Raw genomic sequence first — 12,168 nt, 5'->3', positions numbered from 1 at the left:
TGGCCATGAGTAAGAGTAATCCGTAACCCCCCCTCCTTCTAGCGCCAAACTGTGGGAACCGAAATTCGCACTGTCGATTTCCGTTTAAATAAGGAAACTAGGAAAACCCTAATTTCCCAGAGGTCCCGGATCTCTGCGAGAGCCAACGACAAGTGATCGAATATATGCGGAAATCATGAAAAGATAACAAACGAGTTTAGAGAAAACAGTAGATCTTATTTCGAGTCCGCGTAAGAGCGTTGCGATCATTACAAGAGAATACAAAGGCTTTGGCCGCAGGGGCCGTCAGCGAGTTACCTAGTTCTAGCAACATAAAAACCTAATCCTAGTTGAGTCGCAGCTCGATAACAAAGGACGAAAAAGATATCTAAAAGGCTTAGATTGATTTCGGACTGAACCTTGTTAAAGGCTGCCTACGTACCCCTTTCGAGGATCAAGCCGAACGTAGTTCAATTGATAGAGCTGGACAAGAGATCGAACTGCCTGGGCGAGTTCGTCTAGTAATTGAGTGCCAGTCATAGAAACCGAACTTGTCGAGAATAAGCCTAAAGTTTCTAAGTGCAGAGAATTCCGAATCTAAAAAGTTCTCCCTCTTGCTCCTCGCCTAGGACTCCTTATATACTAGCTCCAAGGTCGGTTTACGCTTTTACTCTTCTGCCCTTAAGCCGTCATAGCATAAAAATGGAGATATTCCATTTTTCCCGATCTTCACAATTATCTTCAAAACTTCCGTATTTATCCGCGGAAACTTGACATTTATCCTTCCTTGTGGACCAAGCGTAAACCAGGCTGTGGTTTACGGGCTTTTGATTAGGAAAATCGTAGGATGGGCCTCGAGTCGTGTTTTAGGTCCCTTTGGGCCGTCTTCCGACTCGACACGTTTACTACGAGTTTTCCGCGGTTTCTAATCCGCGAAGTTTGATCGATGAATTAGAATGGCGGGAAACATGGACTGAGCTTGCTACGGTCTTCGGGAGATAGCATTCGAAGGTTTTGACGAGAATGCAAGAACTGGTGTCGTATTGACGTTCGGAAAGGTTCAATCGCTACACAGCGACCGAACTTTGGCTCGAGCCCGGTCGCTTCGTAGCGACCGAGCGGGACGAGCGCTCGGTCGCTACGTAGCGACCGAGCTTGGCTGAGCTCGGTCGCTACGTAGCGACCGAGCGGGACGATCGCTCGGTCGCTACGTAGCGACCGAGCTTTGGCTCGAGCTCGGTCGCTACGTAGCGACCGAGCGGGACGATCGCTCGGTCGCTACGTAGCGACCGAGCTTTGGCTCGAGCTCGGTCGCTACGTAGCGACCGAGCGGGACGATCGCTCGGTCGCTACGTAGCGACCGAGCTTTGGCTCGAGCTCGGTCGCTACGTAGCGACCGAGCGGGACGATCGCTCGGTCGCTACGTAGCGACCGAGTTTTGGCTCGAGCTCGGTCGCTACGTAGCGACCGAGCGGGACGATCGCTCGGTCGCTACGTAGCGACCGAGCTTTGGCTCGAGCTCGGTCGCTACGTAGCGACCGAGCGGGACGATCGCTCGGTCGCTACGTAGCGCCCGAGCTTGGCTGAGCTCGGTCGCTACGTAGCGACCGAGCGTGACGATCGCTCGGTCGCTACGTAGCGACCGAGCTTTGGCTCGAGCTCGGTCGCTACGTAGCGACCGAGCGGGATGATCGCTCGGTCGCTACGTAGCGACCGAGCTTGGCTCGGGCTCGGTCGCTACGTAGCGACCGAGCGAGACGGATGCTCGGTCGCTACGTAGCGACCGAGCTTGGCTCGAGCTCGGTCGCTACGTAGCGACCGAGCTGTGTGCATGCTTGGTTGCCGCGTATCGATCGAGCTTGGCTTGTCCGCGGTCTGATTTCCATACTCGAGCTTGTCCGCGGCCGATTTGGATACATGTCCGTTGCCTTCGGACAATCGGTATTTAGTGGTTCGATTGAGATTTGGACGATATTTTACTGCAAGGCTGTTCGTAAAGATATCTTTACGAAGATTACTTTTCGTAAAAACGGTTATGCTGATTTTTACGGACTTTCAGACATTGATTCCGTCGTGACCGATTTTGACCCCAACAAAGCACCCCTCTTCAATCAAAAAGGCCAATTCGTGCTCGGCTTCTCGAAGAACGAAGGATAAAGATGGTAATTTGCCCATGCTTCACAGAACCGGCCAAAAACCACATGTAGGCATCCGTCTAGAAGTTGTAAGTTTTGTTTTAAATATTTATTTTAAAATATTCAATTAATATAATTTTTAATAATTTTTTTTTTGTAGTTGGAGAAGACAGAAGTCTTACCATCTCTGTCTGACCTATTCAAGATGACTCACGCCACATCCGACGGAGTTTTTGTGGATCCGGCATCTGAGAAACTCGCTCAAGCAGTGGCTACTCGGATTGAAGAACTGGAGACTCAACTAACTCAGGAGTCTCCCGATGGATTACCCGTCACATTGTCCACCGAAGAAGCCGACAGAATCTTCGAAGAGGTACAACTTAAAATTTTTGTTACATTATTTTTAATATTTTAACATAATTAACTATATTAATATATGTTTTAATTTTATAGCTGGCTCCTAGAAAGAAGGGACAAATAGTTGGTATAGGCTCTGTTAACGAAGTTGCAAGGGCAACTTCGTCATACACTTCGAGACGGGATGAAGAGACTTCTCAGATGAAAGCTCGAATGGATAGCCAGCAGGTTTGTTTAGACTCTCTTGAGGATTTGCTAGACGTGATGGCCGTGGGAAACCCGGTTATGCAGAGAATGTTGAGTCAGAGACGAGCCGCTCTTGGGTTGCCAGTACGAGATCCCCAAGAGTCCGATCCAACCCGTCAACAGCCGAGCAGCCCCACCGACTACTTCGATGATATGTAGTTTTTTTAATATTTCGGTGTGTATTATGAATTTAAATATTATGACTTTTAAATGCTTTTTTAAAATATGTTTTTTATTTTCATATTTCATTTTAAAATTAAAATTATTTATAATTCTGAATTTAAAATAAATTCAAATTTATATATTTGAGATTAAAAACAATATTCAAAATATATTATAAAACGAAACGTCGATGTAGGCTCGACGTAAACATTTACGACTGATTACCGTCGAAAATATTTACGAGGCTTTTACATCGAAACCATTACGTAGAGTTTACATCGAAAGTTTATGAGGGTGTTACATCGAAATGTTTACGTGTTTGTTACAACGAAATTGTTTACGTCTGCTTTACATCGAATCTATTACGTGGAGTTTACCACGAAGTCTTACGTCTCGTTTACGACGAATCTATGCTCTGCGCTTTACGAGGAATATATTTCGTCGTAAACTTAACAAGTCATTTACGACGAAACGTCGGTTACGACGGACGTTTTACGATGAAACGTGTTTCGAGGTTAATTCGTCGTAACACCCCGTTTACGACGAAGTTACAACGTATATAGCCCTCGTAAAAAATATGTTTTCTTGTAGTGTTCAATTAATCATGTGTTAAGACTTAAGAGAAAAAAATTTATGTCAGTATGCAGGCTGTTTTTGTAAGACAAGTGGAAAACTAAAGTACAATAATAACATACTTTTTTTTTTTGCAAAAGGCTTAACAATAATAACATACTTGTCCAGCCCAATAATAATTAATTGTTTTCAAAGCTAGAGAAAATGTCCAAGTAGTTGCTTCCAAGAAATGAATTAAACAGCTCACTTGTTTCCGTTAATGCCTTATCGTGCAATTTTTTTTTTTTTGGTGCAAATAAAACACATAAAGAAGAGACGTTCCCGAAACATGTTCCGTACGGCTTTCTCAAATCTCATGCAATAATTGATTAATTTCTTACGTCTTTTCCATAATTTGAAGTTTTAATATTACCAACTATAGAAAATAAACCACTTGGTTATATTAAAACGATGGAAATTTCCAAGTTGGCAAATTGATGAATAATCAAATAATATTGTATTCAATTACATTTAAAAGTCAACGGATCAGGCAAAACACCTCTCATTCTCTTGACAATTTGCTCCGCCTCGAATGTCCGGTGGTAAAGAGGCTGAACCACCGAGTTCGTGTCGAGATAATACAAACAAACAACCATCAAAACCGAGTTAACAAACATCGGTATCGGTCCAAAAAGCCACAGCAATAGATCAAGGGCCAAGTAAAGAGTCCTAAGACCAAGCGACCAAAAGTTTCCACCTCTCAAAACGGCTCTCGTTACCATTTCTGGTGGGATATCGTCGCCAGGAGTGGTGATGAGATAGTTCGCATGTAAGAAACACCTTGTGGACTGAACAAAACAACAGAAGCCGACTAGAAAACACACAAGGAGAGAGGTGTATTTGATGACCATTGTGATTGAACTTGTGTCTCCATAGACAAAATGTCCCGTAAAAACGGTCATGTTGACCGGTGAGCTTCCAATCCATGCGCCGATAAGTGAACTCAATGTTAAAGCAATGGATGCCATGAATGTTGAAGCTGATATGCTGCTCGAAAGAACAGTTAGAGCACAACCCAATTCATCTTTTTTTGCCTGTAATCAAATGAACTAATAATTTAAAGAAGAATAATAGTATAATTTCGTAGATAATCCAAATGTATCCTTGCAGCACTCTTATAACAATGGAGAATGCGAAAACTTTAAAAATATTTTAGTGAAGGAGAACTTGCCTGCATGATACGTTCGACCCAAATGGTTTTATCTATGTTCATGAAACCAATGATGGTGTGGTAAGGAAAGTAAAGGATTCTATAGAGAAGAAATAGATGGTAAGACAAAACTATGATTAATCCAAATGGGACAAGAACCAAATCTAAGTACTCTTTCTTCAAAAACATCTCCATCTTCTTCCTTTCTATACTTCTGTAATTATTATCTTGTCTTGATTACAATTATTTATACACATCTACACACACATAAATGTCTATAAAATAATTTCTTTGGCGTATAAAGTAAAGAGTAAGGAACTGACTAAGAAGAAAGTTAAGATTTAGAGGAATCTTGGACGTGTGGAATATCCACTTTGCTTCTTTTCATCTGAGTTGGCTTTTACATTATAATAATTATCTTATGATTTCGGATCTTGGCAGTTTCTGTAACTGTCTTGTATATAAACAGCGGAAACTAAATATGCACGTCAGCAAAAATTAAAATCAATTGCATGAAATGTGAGATTGAGATTGTAGAACATAGCGTATGGTATGGTAGACTTATTTAAGGAAGAGGTTACTAATAAGTGTGAGATTGTGCCTGACAGAGGGGAAATACGAAAATGCTAGATGATAATTCGCGCCATACGGGAACGAAACATCTAAAATAATAACATGTTGATAATTTAAAATCAATTATGTATTTGCGATTTGTTTTTTTTTCTCTCTCTCTACGTATAAGAACATGGTTTAAATTTAATAAAGCATAGACATGACACATAAATAGTGTTTTTTGTTGTTTTTATTTTAGTAATTTGATAGTGGTAATTGGTTAAAAATTGAGGTCTTTTTTTTTGTTTATCTCATTATAATTGATTTTACGTATATAAAACCATAATATAATTTTAAATTCAATCTTATTCAACCCATGTTTAAGCCCAAAACGAATTCAAATTAGCTGAACAAAAAACATAACTTTTTCTATCAGATCTTCACTGGAGAGAATCGAAAACATTTTCTCTCGGCAAAGCGAAAAAAGGAGAAATATGGTTATTCAACCAAATTTTACTCAAACTTCTGTAACATTATATATAAAAATATGTATGTAATTTGTTGGAATCTCTCCGGCTTCATCTTCCTTTCCAAAGAAAGAATAATGTTTTTCTTTTTAATATATTACATGACTAAATTTTACTCAACCAAATTTTACTCAAACTTCTGTAACATTATATATAAAAATATGTATGTAATTTGTTGGAATCTCTCCGTCTTCATCTTCCTTTCCAAAGAAAGAATAATGTTTTTCTTTTTAATATATTACATGACTTATTCTTAGGTTCACCAACCAATAGAATTGTGTCATTTTAGATTCAATATCTTTTAGAAAAGGAAACAAAATATTATCGAATTATATTATATTTTTAAAATAAAAATTGTATTAATCACAAAAATAAGATTTTTTAATCGCAAAAAAAAAAATGTTTTTCAAAAGTATTTTTAACGCTACCAACAAATATTAAACTCTAAACCCTAAAACTTTAGGTAAACCATAAACTCTTGAATAAATCATAAATCTTAAAGTTTAAGATTTGATCCAAGAGTTTCGGATTCATCCAAGGGTTTATGATTTACCCAAGGGTTTAGGGTTTACCCAATGGTTTAGGGTTTAGGATTAGGATTTAGGGTTTAGTGTTTTGTTGATTGTGTTAATTTTTTTTTTTTAAATTCAAGAATTTAAAATTTATCAAAGGGTTTAGGGTTTACCAAAGGGTTTAGGGTTTAGATTTAGAGTTTAGTGTTTTTTTTATGGTATTAATTTTTTTTTAAACTTTTTTTTTTTGCAACTACTATTATTTTTATTTATTTGTACCTTTTTAATTTTAAAAACGTAATATAATTTGACAATATTTTGTTTCCTTTTTTAAAAGATATCGGATTTGAAATAACTAAATCTTATTGGTTGGTGAGGTGAACCCAAGAATAACTCATATTACATGACCAAACATAAAAAAAGAATTAAATAGTTATTTTTTCATATTCGAATTTAATGATATTTATAAAGTATTAATTAATTTATTTAATGTCACTCTTTTAATAATCCTAGTAAGAAATGTTCTTAGCTTGATACGTAAGTATGTTCTTCAAAATTGTCATTTAACCAATGCTCCAGGATTAATATATAGGAATTTGATTTGGACCAAGACAAATAGTCTATTTTACTAAATTTATATCCGGCCCATTTAAACTAATAGGCCCCAAACTCTTATTACAAAACTCAACTAGATTTTGCCCTCACGTCCGGGCGGATATTATCTAAATTATTAAAACTGAAGTACAATTAGTACTTAACCCTGATTTTTCTTTAATATTTATTAACTTATGCCATTCAATTTTAACAATAAAATTAAATCTCTGCGAAGCCTTTATTAGTTGATCTTTATAAAGCCCATTAACAATAATGATGGTGATCAACAATAACTATCTGGCCGAAATATGATTATATCATATAATTTAAATCATATTACAAATCTTATATTATGTGTATTATCTGAACGATGACACTATCAAAACATCCCCTAATGATGATACTTAAAGGTGTCAAGTCAACATGACTCGTTCCTAATGTCATATCAATTTTTTCTCCATGATTATACCAGTCATAATAGTCTCGCATGAATCATCTACTATACATATATGTTTCCAAATTTTTGACCCCAGAAAAAATTTTATCGTTTTTGCAGACACTACATGGACATAAAAAGTTACCCCCATTACTCTGCGTGGTAGGCTGGCTATTTGCAAATGTCATGAGTTGATCCACCCCTGCTATGAACTCTTTCGAGAAATTTCCCATCTTTTCATCCATCCTCTTGTACATCCATTCTCGAAAATTGGAATAGTTGTAATTTTCCGACATTGTAACACTTCAAACAATCTTTTTTTTTTCTTTTGTCTTTCAACGATTTTTTTGTTCACTTTCTTTATATGTTTCTGAGCAGAAATGTATGGAAGATATCGCTTAGATTTTATAGAAAAATGGCCGACTTATTAGCGACTAATTACCGACTGCTCAGCAAAAATTAGTAACACCAATCATGAAATGTAAATCACGTGTTTTGTACATGTATTGACTGACTGATTAGCGACTAAGTTATAACCACTAAAACTCAGTCGCTAAATAGTCGCCAAATACTGACTATGTTGCGACTGAATTATTCCAACCATCAAACATAAACAACATGTTTTGTACCGGTTTTCACCGACCGATTAGCGACGACGTTATGACCCCAAATATCAGTCGCTAAATAGTCGCCATATACAGACTACATTGCGACTGCGCAACTCCGACAACGTTAATAGTCGCGAATCAGTCGTAATTTTATAACGAAATGACGACTGTATTTTGCAGTTGCTATTTAGCGATTGATTTACGACTGATTTTTTCGAGTCGCAAATCAGTCGTCCATCAGTCGCCAAACAGTCGTAAATGTCAACGACTATTTATTCAGTCGCAAACTATGGTCGGAAATCACATGTTTTCTTTTAGTGTTATTATTTGAATTAAACATATTAGCAATATACAATATACTAAAATCCTAACACTAAAATCACTATTAACTTTATTAACAATCTTGGGTTTTAGTTTTCTATTTACTTTAGTTAACTTTGGTTTGATTGTGTTCTTATAAAAAGATTTGTCGTTTTTTAAGATTTTGTTTCAGTTTTATATTAGATTTAATTTACATAGTCTTTTTAAGAAGCATTATTAATTATGTTTTTTAATTTTCTATTTACTTTAGTTAACTTTGATTTGATTATGTTCTTATAAGCTTTTTGTTTGTTGTAAAGATTTTTGATTCAATTTTATATTGGATTTTAAGTTTACATAGTTTATTTTTTTCATATTCACCAACATGATGATTTCATGACCATGTGTTTAAAAAAATATTATTTCTCTTAAAAGAATTAAAGTAAGAAAAACCAATTAAACCGAACTAATTATGGTTTAGTTCAGTTAGAAAAATTCTAAAACCGAATTAACCAAACCGAACCGATAAAATAACCTAAGTGTCCACCAAAACAACAGAAATGATGCCGTAGAATCCCAGTTCTGATATTATCAATCAAAAGGATGGTCGTGATGTTAAAGATCAGGGAAAGACGGTCATTCCTCTTCATCTGCTATGGGCAACTTTTTTTGCTCAGTTAGATGAACCAGAAGATGATTTTATTCGGATGTAAACCAGGGGCAGACGGACGCTTACGGTAACGGGTCACGTGCCCCCAACTATTTTTATTTTCCTTTGAATGTTCTATGTTAATTTGATTAAAATGGTTTTAGTTAGTGAATAAACAACAAAACTATCCCAATATCGGTACAGGATGTGGAGCAGTAGCTGTAGGAGTAGCAGTAGTAAGAGTAACAGTAGGATGCTATGTTTTCTATCAGCATCATGTTATTACATGAAAAAAAAAAAAAAAAAAAAGAGTAACAGTAGAAGTAGAAGTAGTATTAGCAGTAGTATTCAGTAGGTGGAGTAGTCTCCTTTATTGATGCGGAAACATCGGGGATAGTAGTGAAGATGAATAGAGGAGAGATGAGGTAGTGGGTTCTGAAGATAGTGGAGTATTACTGGGAAGGTTTGATGTCTTTTTTGACTTGGTGATTGTTGTTGGATCAAAAATAACATCAAAGGAGAAAGTATCAGAAGCTAAAGCAACACAAGCATTTGATGTCTCAAGAGAAGAAATTTTTGGCTGATGTTCAAAAGCAACTAAACATCTTTTTTTTTTGTGACCAAGCTTACCACACAGTCCATACTTGCTAGAGAGCCATGAGTACTCAACTGCCACCATGGAAACGTTTTCTTTTCAATCATTAACTGTGATTCTCTACGAAAATGGTTTGTCGAACTCGAGCTCCACCATTATCTTAGCTTCACCTAACAAATTGGGATAAAACCAAGGCTTATTAGTTACCATAGCTAGGCTTGCCTAGACCTGATGCTATCCATTTGATCCAAATAATTGAATAGAGCTGGCTTGGAATATTTTTTAAAGTGACTATACCGGAATCATGTTGATTTCCGGTAGAGATAGAGAAGCCAAAGAGATACAAGGATCAACAAACATGATGTAATCGTCAACATCCACAAACCCCATTGAAGGGCCCATGATCTAGTAGCTGCATCAAGAATATGAAAGATGTACGAACTCTCACCTAACTTCCGCACAAAAATCCTGCACTTCCTTCCCCAAATCTGGTTTATAACCACATGAATAAGACAATCAGATGGAACAAGCAACGATCAAACTGCCATATATATGGCGCGCGTATTCTTTCTGATTCTCTAGACCCTGGAGCAAAACTTAATTAGGGATTTGAACCTTTGGAGTACCATATTCCGTAAAGATGGGATAAGTAACTCGATGAAGATTCCTGAGGCTTTGATTCATTTTTACAGCCAATGGGAACCTGGATGGAATTTCTTTCTGCTTAGATTATGATAGTCATCCGATGGAGGTGGATCGTCAACTTGCTTTTCTCAAATTTTATGTAATAATAATTGGGTTAATTAGGTGTTCAACATCCAAATATGCAGGATTTTGGAAGACATAATTCTACGGTTTGTTTTGTTAAACAAATTTAACACAGCATCTCACAAACTAAATAAATTATTCTCGACATGTTTTTTTCTATTCTTATTGTTTGTATCCTACGGTTTGTTTTGCATTCAACTAACATTTTATCAAGATAAATACAATTTTAACTTGATGGCAGAAGAAAAACAATTTTAACTTTGTCTAAAAATAGGAGTTCAGTACACGTTCATCGGAAAGAATTTGGTTAGAAATCAAATGTAATCTGCACAATGATTAATAATGTTCCGAATTAGCCCTTTCCGGAAAAAAAATGTTCCGAATCCTCTTTTCACCGTTAAAAAAAATAAACATCAGATATTTCAGTGGATTAGGGGATATCTTATCAACATCTTTAAATTAGAAAAAATGAAAATTATACACGTTACCACCACTACAAGTCTACAATAACATATCCATTACTAATTGTCTAATACAAAGCCAACGCAGTATTTTATATACACATGGTCCAGTTGGTCTCGAAGTGGCAGAGACCTTAATTAACTTCTATTCTATAATGTTTTGAAATATAAGAAAAATTTGAAACTATTTTAAAAAAAAAACCACCAATTGATAGTACTAACCCTTACTTGTTTTCTCAACAATTTGTTTTTGCTCACTCTCAATAATTTCTATTAACAAAAATAACTAAATAAATACGCAATCGTACGCATGCATCAAAATATGGTGCGTCATAGCGTATCATATTCCACGTCCAAGGTATTTCATTTTTCATTAAAAAAATGGAGCATATTGGCTTTTAAAAATATTTTTAAAAATTATTGGCCTTCTTCAGTCAATATCCCCTACATATTATTTGAAAAGCATTGTAATATTTTTTTATAGCTACGTGTCATCATTAGAATGATTTTTAGAATCCTTATAGAAATAAGTTGGTTCATCTAAATATATAATAAGCTTTTTATTAAACCACAATAAATACATTATTAATGTGCTTCATTATTTCCTTAAATAAGATTACGGAATTGCCTAATGTGGCTAAAGTATATATGACAATTAATTATTTTGAAAAATAAAGATTTGATAAAAATAAGTGTGTATTATAATTATATTTTTTTAATTTTAAGCTATTAAAATAAATTAAACAATCATAGTAACCATATAATAAAAATTAAAAAAATTATTTATATATTATATTTTGAATTTTTAAAAACGAGTATAAATTACTAAAACTGTTAAAAGTTTCACATTCAAATTTTATGATCTATGATTTAAAACTTTTGTTATGAAATAATACAAATAATTAAAAACATAATATACGTTGAAAGTCTCATTTAATAAGTATCAAAAATAAAAGATATATAAATATATGTATCATTTTAAATTAAACTATATGCCATATAAAATACATAAATATCTTAGTTTTGAAATTTACTTTGAACATTTTTTGATAAAAAATTTGAAAAAATATTGACAACTTAATTTTTTAAAATATTATAAATTACTTAAACCATTAATCCTACAATGGAAATTTTGTTATCACTAATTTAGACTTTTTTCTATAATAGATACAAATGATAAAAAAAATGAGCGAAAAACATCATCTAATATACATTAATATTAAAATATACTATATATATGTTACTATCATTTAAATTTAATTATATATCATATCAAATAAAAAAATATTTTTTTGATTTATAAAATTTATTTATATGTTCGCACCAATTTAATTATTTAAGTAGTAGATAATGATTTTTTAATGATGAAATATATATTTATTATTTCATAATATGTTATAAACATATAATATATAAAATAATTTTTATATATAATGTTCATCATGCGCAAGGCGCGGGTCTTAACCTAGTATATATGTTAAACGGAAGCACACACCTCTTCCCCATAAAATGGAACTAGTCTGTT

General features: G+C 34.7%; 1 protein-coding gene across 1 annotated transcript; it reads right to left on the bottom strand.

Annotated features, from left to right (window-relative positions):
* Nucleotides 1–3,937: 3,937 nt before the first annotated feature.
* LOC106436361 lies at nucleotides 3,938–5,095 on the bottom strand. Its single transcript, XM_013877321.3, has 2 exons — nucleotides 4,663–5,095; nucleotides 3,938–4,525 (listed from the first exon to the last, which is right to left on the bottom strand). Exons 1-2 carry the CDS (start codon nucleotides 4,834–4,836, stop codon nucleotides 3,953–3,955), a joined length of 747 nt encoding a protein of 248 aa, XP_013732775.1. The 5' UTR covers nucleotides 4,837–5,095; the 3' UTR covers nucleotides 3,938–3,952.
* Between the last annotated feature and the right edge of the window lie 7,073 nt (nucleotides 5,096–12,168).

This window comes from Brassica napus, chromosome A2 (genome assembly GCF_020379485.1).
Source record: "Brassica napus cultivar Da-Ae chromosome A2, Da-Ae, whole genome shotgun sequence".
Taxonomy (NCBI): domain Eukaryota; kingdom Viridiplantae; phylum Streptophyta; class Magnoliopsida; order Brassicales; family Brassicaceae; genus Brassica; species Brassica napus.
Note: the sequence above shows the minus strand (reverse complement) of the source record. Positions and strands in the feature narration are given on the sequence as shown.

What these genes read in the sequence shown, in the direction of transcription:
- LOC106436361 (XM_013877321.3), bottom strand. Translation starts at nt 4,836, where the DNA reads ATGGAGATGTTTTTGAAGAAAGAGTACTTAGATTTGGTTCTTGTCCCA. An exon ending in GGGTCGAACGTATCATGCAG is followed by an intron (nt 4,526 to 4,662) that starts GCAAGTTCTCCT and finishes ATTTGATTACAG; the next exon opens with GCAAAAAAAGATGAATTGGG.